Source organism: Trichomycterus rosablanca, chromosome 14, assembly GCF_030014385.1.
Source record: "Trichomycterus rosablanca isolate fTriRos1 chromosome 14, fTriRos1.hap1, whole genome shotgun sequence".
In the NCBI taxonomy this organism is placed as follows: domain Eukaryota; kingdom Metazoa; phylum Chordata; class Actinopteri; order Siluriformes; family Trichomycteridae; genus Trichomycterus; species Trichomycterus rosablanca.
In genome coordinates, this window is record NC_086001.1 from 22,044,979 (window position 1) to 22,061,369 (window position 16,391).

General features: G+C 39.9%; 1 protein-coding gene, 1 long non-coding RNA gene and 2 pseudogenes across 3 annotated transcripts; 2 read left to right on the plus strand and 2 right to left on the minus strand.

Annotated features, from left to right (window-relative positions):
* The first annotated feature begins 4,158 nt into the window (after positions 1–4,158).
* LOC134326659 (putative C-type lectin domain family 20 member A) lies at positions 4,159–12,904 on the plus strand. 2 transcript variants are annotated; one of them, XM_063008842.1, is made up of 6 exons: positions 4,159–4,560; positions 7,602–7,691; positions 10,484–10,849; positions 11,052–11,384; positions 11,468–11,559; positions 12,335–12,904. In XM_063008842.1, the coding sequence occupies exons 2-6, from the start codon at positions 7,655–7,657 to the stop codon at positions 12,446–12,448; spliced, it is 942 nt and encodes a 313-aa protein (XP_062864912.1). In that variant the 5' UTR covers positions 4,159–4,560; positions 7,602–7,654; the 3' UTR covers positions 12,449–12,904. The 2 variants fall into 2 exon arrangements, with proteins under 2 accessions (XP_062864912.1, XP_062864911.1); XM_063008841.1 differs by lacking the exon at positions 4,159–4,560 and having other exon boundaries at positions 6,887–7,691.
* On the minus strand, positions 5,349–5,457 carry LOC134327218 (5S ribosomal RNA; annotated as a pseudogene).
* A 1,220-nt stretch (positions 12,905–14,124) lies between the features above and the next one.
* Positions 14,125–14,593, plus strand: LOC134326663 (uncharacterized). The gene is made up of 3 exons (XR_010014554.1): positions 14,125–14,201; positions 14,290–14,352; positions 14,451–14,593. It is a non-coding gene; the product is annotated as an uncharacterized LOC134326663 (long non-coding RNA).
* A 137-nt stretch (positions 14,594–14,730) lies between these two features.
* Positions 14,731–16,052, minus strand: LOC134326658 (putative nuclease HARBI1; annotated as a pseudogene).
* Positions 16,053–16,391: the final 339 nt, after the last annotated feature.

Consider the following 16,391-nt stretch of genomic DNA (forward strand, 5'->3'; position numbering starts at 1 on the left):
GAATCAACAACAAGTGGGACACAATCGTGAAGTGGAACGAAATTTATTGGATATTTTAAACTTTTTTTAGAAATAAAAAACTGAAAAGTGGGGCGTGCAATATTATTCAGCCCCCTTGCGTTAATACTTTGTAGCGCCACCTTTTGCTGCGATTACAGCTGCAAGTCGCTTGGGGTATGTCTCTATCAGTTTTGCACATCGAGAGACAGAAATTTTTGCCCATTCTTCCTTGCAAAACAGCTCGAGCTCAGTGAGGTTGGATGGAGAGCGTTTGTGAACAGCAGTTTTCAGCTCTTTCCACAGATTCTCGATGGGATTCAGGTCTGGACTTTGACTTGGCCATTCTAACACCTGGATACGTTTATTTTTGAACCATTCCATTGTAGATTTTGCTTTATGTTTTGGTTCATTGTCTTGTTGGAAGATAAATCTCCGTCCCAGTCTCAGGTCTTTTGCAGACTGCAACAGGTTTTCTTCCAGAATGGTCCTGTATTTGGCTCCATCCATCTTCCCATCAATTTTAACCATCTTCCCTGTCCCTGCTGAAGAAAAGCAGGCCCAAACCATGATGCTGCCACCACCATGTTTGACAGTGGGGATGGTGTGTTCAGGGTGATGAGCTGTGTTGCTTTTACGCCAAACATAACGTTTTGCATTGTGGCCAAAAAGTTCTATTTTGGTTTCATCTGACCAGAGCACCTTCTTCCACATGTTTGGTGTGTCTCCCAGGTGACTTTTTATAGATATCTTTGAGAAATGGCTGTCTTCTTGCCACTCTTCTATAAAGGCCAGATTTGTGCAGTGTACGACTGATTGTGTCCTATGGACAGAGTCTCCCACCTCAGCTGTAGATCTCTGCAGTTCATTCAGAGTGATCATGGGCCTCTTGTCTGCATCTCTGATCAGTCTTCTCCTTGTTTGAGCTGAAAGTTTAGAGGGACGGCCGGGTCTTGGTAGATTTGCAGTGGTCTGATACTCCTTCCATTTCAATATGATCGCTTGCACAGTGCTCCTTGAGGTGTTTAAAGCTTGGGAAATCTTTTTGTATCCAAATCCGGCTTTAAACTTCTCCACAACAGTATCTCGGACCTGCCTGGTGTGTTCCTTGGTCTTCATGATGCTCTCTGCGCTTTAAACAGAACTCTGAGACTGTCACAGAGCAGGTGCATTTATACGGAGACTTGATTACACACAGGTGGATTCTATTTATCACCATCAGTCATTTAGGTCAACATTGGATCATTCAGAGATCCTCACTGAACTTCTGGAGTGAGTTTGCTGCACTGAAAGTAAAGGGGCTGAATAATATTGCACGCCCCACTTTTTAGTTTTTTATTTCTAAAAAAAGTTTAAAATATCCAATAAATTTCGTTCCACTTCACGATTGTGTCCCACTTGTTGTTGATTCTTCACAAAAAATTACAATTTCATATCGTTATGTTTGAAGCCTGAAATGTGGCAAAAGGTTGAAAAGTTCAAGGGGGCTGAATACTTTTGCAAGGCACTGTAACTTAGAGTAGTTAGTGTACAACTTGTATAGCAGTGTAGATTTACTGTCTTCTGAAAATAACTCAACACACAGCCATTAATGTCTAAATGGCTGGCAACATAAGTGAGTACACCCCACAGTGAACATGTCCAAATTGTGCCCAAAGTGTCAATATTTTGTGTGACCACCATTATTATCCAGCACTGCCTTAACCCTCCTGGGCATGGAATTCACCAGAGCTGCACAGGTTGCTACTGGAATCCTCTTCCACTCCTCCATGATGACATGACGGAGCTGGTGGATGTTAGACACCTTGAACTCCTCCACCTTCCACTTGAGGATGCGCCACAGGTGCTCAATTGGGTTTAGTCCATCACCTTTACCTTCAGCTTCCTCAGCAAGGCAGTTGTCATCTTGGAGGTTGTGTTTGGGGTCGTTATCCTGTTGGAAAACTGCCATGAGGCCCAGTTTTCGAAGGGAGGGGATCATGCTCTGTTTCAGAATGTCACAGTACATGTTGGAATTCATGTTTCCCTCAATGAACTGCAGCTCCCCAGTGCCAGCAACACTCATGCAGCCCAAGACCATGATGCTACCACCACCATGCGTGACTGTAGGCAAGATACAGTTGTCTTGGTACTTCTCACCAGGGCGCCGCCACACATGCTGGACACCATCTGAGCCAAACAAGTTTATCTTGGTCTCGTCAGACCACAGGGCATTCCAGTAATCCATGTTCTTGGACTGCTTGTCTTCAGCAAACTGTTTGCGGGCTTTCTTGTGCGTCAGCTTCCTTCTGGGATGACGACCATGCAGACCGAGTTGATGCAGTGTGCGGCGTATGGTCTGAGCACTGACAGGCTGACCTCCCACGTCTTCAACCTCTGCAGCAATGCTGGCAGCACTCATGTGTCTATTTTTTAAAGCCAACCTCTGGATATGACGCCGAACACGTGGACTCAACTTCTTTGGTCGACCCTGGCAAAACCTGTTCAGAGTGGAACATGTCCTGGAAAACCGCTGTATGATTTTGGCCACCATGCTGTAGCTCAGTTTCAGGGTGTTAGCAATCTTCTTATAGCCCAGGCCATCTTTGTGGAGAGCAACAATTCTATTTCTCACATCCTCAGAGAGTTCTTTGCCATGAGGTGCCATGTTGAATATCCAGTGGCCAGTATGAGAGAATTGTACCCAAAACACCAAATTTAACAGCCCTGCTCCCCATTTACACCTGGGACCTTGACACATGACACCAGGGAGGGACAACGACACATTTGGGCACAATTTGGACATGTTCACTGTGGGGTGTACTCACTTATGTTGCAGCTATTTAGACATTAATGGCTGTGTGTTGAGTTATTTTCAGAAGACAGTAAATCTACACTGCTATACAAGCTGTACACTGACTACTCTAAGTTATATCCAAGTTTCATGTCTATAGTGTTGTCCCATGAAAAGCTATAATGAAATATTTGCAGAAATGTGAGGGGTGTACTCACTTTTGTGATACACTGTATATATATATACAATATAAAGAAGTACTGTTTGTTTGTTTATTAGGATTTTAACCTCATGTTTTTACACTTTGGTTACATTCATGACAGGAACGGTAGTTACTCATAACACAAGATTCATCAGTTCTCAAGGTTATATCAAACACAGTCATGAACAATTTAGTGTCTCCAATTCACCTCACTTGCATGTCTTTGGACTGTGGGAGGGAGCCGGAGCACCCGGATGAAACCTACGCGGACATGGGGAGAACATGCAAACAACACAGAAATGACCCAGACCGCCCCACCTGGGGATCGAACCCAGAACCTTCTTGCTGGATCTTGTGACCTTGGCTGATGATCTACACCGGCTGTTAGATGCTGCAGAGTAGTGTTCATAGTTTTTACTCATGTATGAGAGGTGAATAAGCAAATGTGGCTCAGTGATGGTGGTGGACACTTGAATATCTACAAAAAATACAAGGGACAATCTTTGGGTTATAAAATTATATACGATCAGCCATAACATTAAAACCACCTCCTTGTATGTATACTCTTTTTCTATCAGCTCCACTAACCATATAGTTTACTAACCATTTACTGACTTTCCCTATGGGATTAATAAAGTTATCTATCTATAGGTGCACTTTGTAGCTCTACAGTTCCACTGTCGTCCATCAGTTACTCTGCATACTTTGTTAGCCCCCTTTTACCTTATTCTTCAATAGTCAGGACCTCCACATGACCACCTCAGAGCAGGTATTATTTAGGTGGTGGATCATTCTCAGCACTGCAGTGACACTGACGTGGTGGTGGTGTGCCTAGTTTGTGTTGTGCTGGTATGAGTGGATCAGACAGCATCGCTGCTGGAGTTTTCAAATACCGTGTCCACTCACTGTCCACTCTTAAATTATACACACCTGCTTTGTTGGTCCACCTTGTGGATGTAGTCAGAGATGGTAGGTCGTCTGTTGCTTATTATTGTATTACTATTATTGTTGTTGTTGTTCTTGTTGCTTATTGTAGCTTTTAAGTTTACATTATCCACAGTATTCAATGAACTTTAATTATTTTGCAGCTGTTGTCTAATGCTAGAAACTGTTAGCCTTTTAGCTAACGTTACCTGAAGTGTTTCAGTTCAGACTACCAGTTAACCTGAAACTCACTAGATAACATTACCTAACAGTTTCATTTCCAAATTACTCTCTATCTTAATATAAAACTCATTAAAAGACTTTCTGCTTACTTTTTGCTTAGTAAAAAGTTGTTAAGATTAAACGTTTATTTACCTCACACGAACGAACGATTCCTCTTTTTCAACGGCTCGCGTCGCACTGTTGCTATGGTGACGCTCGTTCCGCCGGCGCTGAATCAGAGACTGGACGCTGGGCCACAGCTGGACAACCAGCGTCGGCGCGCACGCGTTTCTACAAGCACCAGCCAAACCCAGCTGTGGTAACAACTGGGCCGGATCTGGCTACACTGATTCTGGCCGATGCTGACACTCGGCCGACTGTGCCGATAGAAAAGTGGGAACTGGGCCAGATGATTGTGCTAGCTGGGAAAGGCTGCTTTTTGGTAAGTTCCTACTAAAAAACTTTAAAGATCTTAAGAAAACCTTCCGGGAACGTTACTGGAACGTTACTTTAAACACATAAGAAAGAAAACCTTAAGGGAACTTTTAGATAACGTTCTCTGTTAGTTTTCATAAAACCATGAGAGAACGTTAGGTTTCATAGTTCCCGGAACGTTCCGGGAACAGCGCTGATTTTTTTACGAAAATAGAACGTTACCATAACGTTATGGGATGGTTCCCTAAAAATAACCATAGGGGAACCAAAATCTAACGTTACGGGAACGTTCTGTGTTAGCTGGGCCAACACTGCTCAGGTAGCTTTAGAGAGGACTACAGTCAGTCCTAGACGTTCTTCCAAGCAGTTTCTCTAATGTCATGTTTTGTTTTGTTTTCACATATTCACACCAGTAGAAGCTTAAAAATAACACTGCAAACCAACTAGTCTATAAGCACAAGAGGATTCATCTTTATAGACAGTGCTGTTTATGCTTTTACACTTTAAAACATGAGGAGTTTCAAAAAATAACAACAAACACAACAACAATTAATAATTATAAAAATAAAATAATAATAATAAAGTCACAAATCTGTATCTATTCAACAAGATGTAATGTATTTCTTGCACCACTAGATGGGAATGATGAACTCCACATATGAATTTATGAAATTATGAAGTCAGTAAAATGGTAAAGATTTAAATTAGTTTTTTAAGCTAGTAATAAATGCAATCCAAGGAAACGTTTGAAAATTTGCGCAGTTAAAAGTCATTCATTAATATTTACAGTATTAAAGCTTCCAGCACCTGGTACTCCCAGGCGGTCTCCCATCGAAGTACTAACTAGGCCCGACGCTGCTTAGCTTCCGAGATCGGGTGTTCTCAGGGTGGTGTGACCGTAAGCGAGAGACGCTGTAACAAGCTGCTTTTTATAGACGTCCGTCGCTCATGCAGCTTCAGACAATGAATATATATAATACTTAAATATTTAAGTATAATAAAAATACTTGAATTAATAATACTTAAATATTTTTTGAAGTATCTGTACTTTATTCGAGTGTAAAATTTTTCAGCAACTTTTACTTTTACTCCACCACATTACTGTGATACATTTATTAAAGAATTGTTGGACCAACTTAAAAAACTTACTTCAGTTGGTAACATGTAAATGAATTAAGTTTTATTAAGTTTAAAAGTTAGATTAACACAATTTCTTTCAGCCAGTTTTCAAATCAATAGTTTGCATTAATGCAGCTTAAATTTATGGTTAACTTGAACTTAAGTCAACTTAAAGTTTCCAAATTTTCCGACTCAATTATTTGTTTTACTTAAAAGTAAATTGTTACTCCTTACCAATCTACCAATTTACCAGTCATTTTAGTTTGGTACATGTAATTAAAATACTGTGCATTCAATTAAATTTTTAATTGGCTAAAGAAACAAAAACACTTGAATATGATGCATTTTTAAAACTTCATTAAGCACTCTTTATATATAAACTGTATATAAGTCACCAACACACAGTAGCTTTTTGACCAACACATGCATAAATTGCATAAAAAGTTGTATCATTCATGTCAACATTTTCAGCATGACATCGGATTTCAAACAAAACTCATAAAACCAGCCTTTACCCACCCTCCTGCCAGCCACCGAGTTAAGTTGATGACAATTTGATTTTTTTTTTTACTGAATATGTAGCTGGCTGCATATTTTGTACTGAACTATTCTGGAATGTAGACATTAGTCAGACTGATAAATAATTCAGCACCTATTCTGATTATTAATGAATTAAAAAATGTAACCAAAACTTCCACCTTCTTATAGGAGAATAACTGCATACACATTCTCACAAGTTCACTCACACTCGCAAATGCATGCACATACAAAAGCATGCCACTATGCTACCAACCAGTGGCTTCATGGAAAATATTATACATGCTATAGCATTTCTTTGTAATTGTCATCAGTGATCTTACCTGTACGCATTTGTGGTACACGTACTCCTGCTCTCACAAAAAAAATAATCAATGTAAAAGCACTTAACATTATGTTCTATGTTCAAATATGTAACATATTTGTTGTATTAGTGTGTCTCTTGGAACATAGAAAGGACCAATATATAAGAGGCTCAATTTTAACATTCTTTATAAACACTACATAAACACTGCACTACTTCCATTACATGGCATTAACTCATCTCTTTTGACCCATTTATCACAGACATCGTTGTATAATTCTTTTATTTATTAAGTGTTGGGGCTTAAACCATCAACCTTACTGGAATGTTGGGGCTTAAACCATCAAAATTACTGGAACACCCCTACCTGTTACTTCTTTACTTCTTTCTACCTGGTAAATTTTATGAGCAATGGTAATTGGCAAAGGTACTGAACTAGTGTTCAGAAGGTCACTAAATTAAGCCCCATTACTACCGAGTTGCTACTGTTGGGCCGCTAAACAAGGCCAAAGACAGTATTGACCTGTAGATGGTGAAAGACCTAAATTGTTTGCAACTTGCACTGAGAAACATTGTCTTTGAACTGACTAACGATTCACAGAAAAGGTTTGGCTCAAAGTGGTGAACCATGAACCATCCTTGCTTGTAAAGACTTAGTCTGTGGTGGACGCTCCTTTTAAATTCACTCTTGATGACCTCACCTGTTCAGAATAAAGTTACTTATATTACCATTGTCTTATTTTGACTGTCTCTACTTTTTCAAAAAAAATTGGCAAATTCTCCAAGGAATTTTGAGACCCACCTGGAAGCAGTTGAAGTACCAACAGTGCCGGTATACCATCTTTTGAGAACCAGAGTTTTAAGATTTTCTGCCTTGCGAAAAAGCCACAATGCAAAGTGTTTAAACAAATCACCAAAGCAACTTATTAACCTAGCAAATAAAGTTAATAAAGTAAGAAAATAAAGAGGCAGATGAACGTCTGTGTTTTCTTTACTTTAGTCAGCAAATCAACCTGAACTAAAGATTCACCCTCTTTAAGCTTCCCTTCCTAGCTGATAAAAAAAAGTAAAAAAGATACTTATTTCAGGTGGAACTGCCAGGAGAACTACAGTTCTTCAATTCTCTAGTAACAAAGAGGTGATGAAGAAGTTGCTGATCATCCTCCTGTTTCTCACAGGTAAGTGTAATATTTTTAAGTGTAGTATTTAACCACACAACCTGTTCCAACAGGTTCTGTTTCCCCTCTGAATGTTAAACAACCCCAACACCCCTAACCATTGACTTGGTTCTGCTTGAACTCGTCTTCTCTGTAATAAACTAGACAGTTACTTATTTGTATGTGTGTGATGTGTGTGATGAGTTTCTTCCCATGTGCTCAGTTTTTTTTTTCTCTTAAATTCATAGCAGTGGAGTAGACGATCTGAACGCCATGATTTCTTTAAGATCTCTTGCTGTTCTAACAGTATAACTACATGATTACAAATATGATGACTGTGTGTTGGGCTCTGTTGGTAATAAAAATGGGTTATGATTGGAAAAATGACCATATAAATAACATTTTGGAAGGAAGCCATTACGGATGGGTGGATGAATGGATAGATGTATTAGATTAATGTATTAGAATGAGGACTGCATTGTCTGTCACCTAATCCTAACCTGCTTGCTCATTTGTCTGTGAGGTAAGGGTCACTCTGACCCACTTATGAAATCTGTTTTTCACATATTGACACAGATGTTACTTATAAAACTTGTTTTTTGCTAATTTGATTGGTTGCTACAGTCTGGGCAAATGGCCACCTGTCATAGCATTGTAGATCAGGGAGATGTGCCTGCACTGAATGGGTGGGGCGACTGGCCAGCGCGCCGTCCTGCTGGAGTAGACACAGATAAGATTGATTTAAAAGGGAAGTTGCCCATCAGTGTAGTGCAGTGACTCACCTGTGGAGTGGACACACTGCCCAGGACGTTTTTGATCAGTTGAGCGTCTGTCAAGACAGGCTCCCCACTATCACCACAACATTTACAAATGTCCTTTTTTCAGGTAAAATCCAAGGTTTTCTAAGTTGGTTGACCAAAGTAAGCTGATGGCCTTTGGTTTTTCAAAGATTTAGCAGCCTTACCAGAAGGAGTTACCATCAAGATAATCCCAATGTTACACTCATGATATGGTCTGCATCAACACAATTATTTAGTCCTTGTGTGGAAACAGAAGTTCGCTTTCAGAATCCTTTCAGTAGTCATCCATCCAGTAAAATATAAACTCATTGACAATGTGTCTGTGCAGAGAAGATTAGCATATTGCAGTAGCATTCCTGCTTAATCCATATTTATAGTACAGGTATATAGAAACATTTTACTCAAGAGAGTATTTTCCAGTTCTGGTTCCCTGTAAGATCAAAAGAACTGCTCAAAAGTAAATAAATGGTACCTAAAACCATATCTGTCCCGGAGAATAATAATAAAAAAAAAACAAAAAAAAAAAGTTTTAACTGGCACAAAAACACAAAACTTTTACGTGACCGCCCTCTTGTGAAAGCTTTATGTTATGTTATTTTGTAAGCCACAGTGGGACCAGATTGCATAATGTGGGTAGCTGGAAAAAAGTAAAAAAAAAAAAAAAAAACACGATGTATTAGATATAGTTAAAAATGTGTGAATGATGGGACATGTGAATTGATAAATGCAGTAATAGATGGAGATGTTTAACATTTATGTGTATGAAATTTAACATAGTTAGGAGTGGCAATAAGCCAATAAGAGGTTTTTTTGGAACCACAAAGCGAACACCACATTAAGGACTCAAAGGTCGATTTTAAAAGGTTCATTAAGAACAACAAAATCAAAAGACTTAGGGCAGGAATAACATAGGAGGTGCAACGAAGGAAGTGTGGGAACAATGGAGACTGAAAGGGAGTATGGAAGCATGGAACAGGAGATCCAGGTGAGGGGAAGAAGCTTGGCGTACAAGAAAAAATAAGTATGTTTGGTTTTCAGGAATGAAGAGAGCTGATCTCTGTGGGGAATAGCCTCAATGGACGATCTGGTGAGGAGTGAAGAGAAACCCCCAGAGGCTTTTAAATGCTATGTGATGAGGTGAAGATAGGGGGAAATCTATTGGTTGAACTATTTCAGGTTAAACTTGTGCAGTTACTTTCAGTGACGCCAGATAACGCCAAAGCTTTGCTGAGCAGAATATAATGAACACACATACCAAACAGAGTTATAAATATGTGGATGACATATGGATGGAATTATACACTGATCAGGCATAACATTAAATACAGCCCTGACCTGTCGAGGCATGGACTCCACTAGACCCCTGAAGGTGTGCTGTGGTATCTGGCACCAAGATGTTAGCAGCAGAACCTTTAACACCTGTAAGTTGTGAGGTGGGGCCTCCATGGATTGGACTTGTTTGTCTAGCACATCCCACAGAGGCTTGATTTGATTGTGACCTGGGGAATTTGGGCACCCTCACTGGTCTGCGGCTATGCAGCCAACAAACTGAGATGCCCTGTGTATTCTGACACCTTTCTATCAGAACTAGCATTTACTTCTTTAGCAATTTGAGCTACAGTAACTCGTCTGTTGGATTGAACCACACGGGCATCATGACCCTGTCACCGGTTTACCACTGTTCCTTCCTTGGACCACTTTTGATACTTGCATTTAATTCACTTTTTGAACTCACTCAAATGCTCGTGCTCGTAAATTTTTCCTGCTTATAACATCAACTTTGAGGATAAAATGTTCACACTTAATATATTTCACCCACTAACAGGTGCCGATCAAGAAATAATCAGTGTTATTCACTGCACCTGTCAGTGCTCAGAATGTTATGCCTGGTCAGTGTAGATGGATAGAGTTATAGAAGGATGGGTGTTGTTAATATTTTGTCACGTATTCATACGATCAGATGTTTCATTCAGGTGTTTTAACTTTTATTTTAAATCTAAATCTGGTCCACAGGAGCGGCCCCCCTCGTCCTCCGTAAATACTACTTGATACAGCAGAGCAAAACGTGGAACGACTCGCAGACTTACTGCAGAGCCACGTACACCGACCTGGCTACCATCGAAAGTGACGCCGACATGCTCAAACTTCAGAACGAAGCTCTGAAACAACAGTTCAGTTCTGATGCCTGGTTTGGACTTCACAAAGAATTGCACGACTGGCGCTGGTCCAGCAGTAATGGGCCACCAGGAACCGTGAACAAGTGGGCTAATGGTGAACCAGACAATAAGCAATACCAGGAAGAGTGTGGGTTTATGGATGACTCTGGTACTTGGGGGGATGCAGCCTGTGCATTGTCATGGCCATTTTTGTGTTATGATGGTAAGTGAACCCTCAGCGTCCACAATGCTGACTAAGATTTCACTCCTGTCTGAATATCTCTAAACCAAACACACAACTTTAAACTTGTTGATTCAGAAAAATCTCTAATGTTTTTACAGCATTTAGAAATGCCAGCGTGATCAGATATGTATTTAAATATTTTTTTAGATAATTACATGTTTTGTGTTTTCTAATTTCACAGGGACAAAAACTGGTAGCGGCAAGTACGTCTACATCTCTACCAGTAAGACCTGGTTTGACGCTCAGAGCTACTGCAGGCTGCACTACACTGACCTGGCCATCATAAGAGATCCAACTGAAAATTCCCTCCTAGGTATATTATTCACGTGGATGACTTGGATCGATCTGTTTAGGACCACCTGGAAGTGGCTAGACCAGACCAACCTGGCCAACATCACCTGGAAGTCTGGACAACCTGATAATTCATTATCACTTAAAGACTGTGGTTATTTATCTAATTTTCAGGCCGGTGATGCTCGGTGCTCGGACCTCAAACCTTTCTTCTGTCATGGAAGTGAGTTAAAGTTGCTTCCTGTCTTATTTTCATAATTCTTCATAATATCAGCTTCATTTGTATCTGTTTCTGTATGTGAATAGTTATAACAGGCCAGAAGCAGATCCTGAAGTTCAAGGTTCGGTCAGATCAGGACGTGAACGATCCTGTAGTGCAGGCAGCATTACTGGAGAAGGTAGGTCTTATTTTCTACTCTCAAGGTTCTTGCTGCTTCATTCTCCAATGATTCATACTCTGGATTTTTTGGTGTTTATACTGCACATAGCTTATGAAGGAAGTCTCGTTTGGTGAGCTGGCTAGGTGGTTATATAAGATGTGAAAGGCACTCCCAACCAATTTGGGTATGAATTGATCCTTCTCCTCAAGTCGACACTCAAGGGTTACAACATGGAGGGCGGCAGGTGGGAAATGCTTGCGCAGGAGAGGGCCACGTGGAGGTCTCTCCTTAAGGATGGGACAGAAAATCGAGAAATAAGGACTGAGCTGCCCACACTGTGGCAAAGTCTGCTCAGCCAGGATCGGACTCATCAGCCACCTCAGAACCCATCGACAAACCGTCCAGTGAAGAACGAAGAAAGACAATCGTCCTCTGCAAGAAGGGTTAGCCAAGGCATCCTTGCAGATCACCTACACCTATACATGCTGATTGGCTAGAAATGTCCCACATTGGTTAGAAGAGCTAAGACCAAGACCAAGAATTACCCTGACTTCCTAATTCCACAGCATCTGTGGGACCGCCTCAATGGTTGTGTTGGCTCTATGGATCCTCCCCCATGCACCCTCCAGCAGCTGTGGGATGCACTTCAGTGTGACGACCTACCAAGACCTTATCGATTCACTCCCAGCCGGTTAATCTGGATATTGCTGGGGGTCATAATAAAATATCTCAACAGTGTATTTCTACACTCAATCACAATGAATTCCTGATAAAATCATCTTGTGTTCTTCAGATCCAGCAGAAACTAAAGGAGCTCGGGATGGAACAGAACATCACGTTGAAATGGAGAGAGCAAGCAGATGGAGTGGTGTTCCACAAGATTAAAAATGATACTATAGTAGAATAATTGAGACTAAAATATATTATTGTTAGCAGAATTCGTCTAGCTAGAATGCTACACTGTATCGACTAACAAACATCATGTCTAAATGTGGAAGTTCTGGATAGTTGTTTAGATGTTTAATTATATAGATCTGGTTAAATATAAAATCTAATTATAAATATTCATAAAAATAGTCATAGTTTAACATAGTTATCAAAGGAAGCATTACTAGATCAACCCTAGTATGAAGACCCATTTGCCCCCTTTCTCCCACATCTCAAAAATTAACATGGACTACACTAGTACAGGTGTAGACAATCAGTGCTAATGAGCGACGTTTTCCCTGTGCTTCCCGTTGCTAATAGAGGGAATAAAAGTAGATTAACCCATTCCAATTTTACATGATATTTATGATATTTTCTTTATTAATTATAAGTAATTCTTCTTACGCTTTACTTTTGAAACATGGAAATCTGAAAAACACAGAGAACATATTAATTGTATTTATGAAATTACGCTTGTTGTGAAAATAAAGGAATTTTAATCTTCAGTGATGTGATAGGTGTTGCTTTATTCTTTAAGAATTTATTTACAAGATATATTATGTCTTTCAGTCTGCTGGTTGGAAAAGACCAGACTAAGTGGTGGGGTTATCAATGCTGTGTAGGGACCTTGGTTTCCCAGGGGGGTATTCCAGAAAGCGGGTTTAACAAACTTCAAACATAACCCTGAACTCCGAGTTGACTTATCTCACCGTGTCATAGCCAGAGTTTTCGGTTCCTCAACAGCTGATCAGAGTTAGATTACTCAATTCTGAGTAGATTGAACCCAGCAGAAGCGAGTTCACGGTTACCTATAAACAGGCATTCTCAATTGAGCGCCGAAAAAGGGATTGACCATGGATGTGAATAAGGGAAAGCATAGGGCATCATATTTCACACCAATAGAGCAGGAAATGTTAATGTCTGTGTATGCAGATTATGAAATTATATTTCGGCATAAAAGTAATACAGCAGCAGCAGCAGCAAAGGAAAGGGAGTCAGCTTCGCAAAAAATTGCGAAACGAGTTAATGCGTGAGTTAAAATTAAATAAAAAAAACTAATTCACTTAGTGAAAGGATATGGAAAAATAATTTTAATATTTGTCTTGATTTGTACACTTTTTTTTTTTATTAACCTAGGTGTAATCCAAGTGGGATTAAACGCACATGGCAGCAAATGAAGATGAAATATAAAAACATAGTACAAAGTGGTATGACTTGTACATAGCTACCTAATGTTCTTACTTTTATCAAGCTAGGTATGCCCTACAGTTGATTATGGTTTTGCAGCTAATAGGAAAAAGGCTGAAGTAAGAAAAACAGGAGGGGGGCCACCACCACTGCCTTTCACCCAGGCAGAGGAGCTTGCACTGTCACAGAACAGTGGCAGGCCTATAACTGATGGAATCACTGGAGGGAGCTCATCTGAGCCAACAACCCCCCAGGACACAACTCTTTATGTTAAAGGCATGTTCATTACATTTATTAGTTTCTAGTTCATAAACTGTGAGAACTGCATTGATAGTCTAAACATGTTTTAATGCCATCTCCCCAGTGATTGGTGGTGTGGTGCAACCAAATGAGCCTCCTGTGATAAGTGATCTTAATGTTCCTAAATCTTACTTGATGTGTATAAATATCTTTCTGTTAAACAAAAAACAAAATTCCTGTTGCAGGATGATGATGAAACAATCTCTGCTGCCTCAGAGTGGGAGGATCCTGGAAGGTCTATGGAGGTACAGTATACGTTGCATATGTTGAATATGTTGACCATGGTATTTCATTTGATTAAACATGGTAATGTGTGTGACTGTCCTATAACAGAATGTGATTGGTGATCATGAATCTGATGAGGAACCATCCACCTCCAAAGCTCAGCTTGGAACAGTAAGAATATGTTTATGTCTCAATAAATATCTAAAATATTTAGAACACAAAGCTATTTATTTTAGCATAACATGGTATTTTTGTCTCTTTCTTTCAAGTTGGCTGTAAAGGATTTATACAAGGTCCACCTGAAAAAAACAAATTGAAAAGTGTGATCTTCAGATGGAACATATAAAACTCCAAATAAAACAGACAAGACTGGAAATTGAGTTGCTGGAATATAAATTAAAGGTGGGAGTAGTTGCTGTGAGTGTATATATGTTCTTACCAAGAATAAGGACAAGAAAATTAACTTGTTGGCATTTTTTTTTTTTTCAGGAAATAAAGAAATCATAAACAGAAATTAAGTTGTCCTCAGTTTATATTGTAAAGGGCAGATGGGTAAGGAAAATGGTGAAAAATAATCAATCAGAGAAATAGTGATTGCAGATTGAATTTCTGACAATTCGACCATTTCTGTGTTCAGGTACATTAAGATGAGGTTCCTCCTCATCATTTATTTGGGGTATGGCAGGATGTTGCTCCCTTCTGATAGTGGCAATGTTGTGCAATACCACACATGCCACTATAATGTCACATGCCCTCTCTGGGGTGACCCTGAGCCCCCGCAGGCACTGAAACCTGGCCTTGAGGATCCCGATTGTCATTTCAACCTTTGCTCTTGTTCTGCAGAGGGCCAGGTTGTAGCGTGACTGTGGTCCAGGCTCAGGGTCAGGGTATGGCGTCATCACATATGGCATGCAGGGATACCCTCTGTCTGCAACAAGGAGGCCGTCGTATTGTCCTGTAAGCACACAGGGGGTGCAGTGATTTTAAACCGAAACAATGTAACAATACACTGAATGTGAATCCCACCCATAGCAAAAGTGCCACAGGCTTACCCTGATCAAATTTATTGTATAGTGCAGACTCGCGAAAAATCCTTGCATGATGCACAGAGCCTGGCCATTTGGCTTCAACATTTGTAATAATGTTGATCTTAATGGAGGAGAACAATAAGTTTATGTAATGTATTAAATGTTAGACTTTTATTTTTAAAAAAAGTAGTACATTTATGCTGGTCACTACTTGTATATTAATGCTGTGGAAGGATTTTCTGTTTACATAATCCCCTTCATTTTTCGGCAGGTGCTTTAATTGGAATGTGGGTTCCATCCATGCATCCAATGACTCTTGGAAATCCTAAAATATTAAATGTTGCAGAGCTATTTATCTTTTACTTCCCATTTGTTTGATCATTTTGTAATCTTTGTTAATAAAGACAAACCTGCAATTCTGTGGAATTCCTCTTTGATGTTCATTATAGGCTTATGCCCAGGGAACACCACAAAATTGTACAACAGCCGTTTTAATGCTAGGCATACTTTGCGGACTGACCGACATACAGTTGCCTTGCCTATGTGTTCAGCGTCTCCTACATTGTATAAAAAAGATCCATTGGCAAAAAAACGGAGAGCAATGCATAAAGTCTGCAAAGACGTGAGGGCTGATCCACGATGTGTAATATTTGAAATGTGTGGCTTAAGAATATTGTTTAGGTATATAATTGACTGCGAGGAAAAACAGTAACGTTCGCGGAGAAATTCATCGGGAAATGAAAGTATGTCTAATCTGGGTCTAATTACTCATTTGCGATGAAGAGCTCTGCGAATAATTTGCGCTTCCATATCAACTGGATCCTGGAGAAAAGGACACGCCATGTTTGCATGAGAAAAGTGTGTGAAACCCCGGATTAGGTTTAAGCTAACCTGCCAGTGAGCAGGTTAGCTTCAGAGCGTAAGTTGCTATAGTAACTGACTCAGGTTCTCTTTAATCTCGGTTTCTGGAATGGAAAACCCCGAGTTTTCGTTAATTCTGAGTTAACTTACCTGGTTTAATCACTTAACCCGCTTTCTGGAATACCCCCCAGGGCACCTCTACAGAAAGTGGAGGAGAACAGAGTAGAACTTGAAATTGAGTATGAAGTGGGACAGGTTGCCAGTGTAGCTGATAAAGATTTGGAGTGATGTAATATATGAAAGAACTCGAGCATCAAAGAA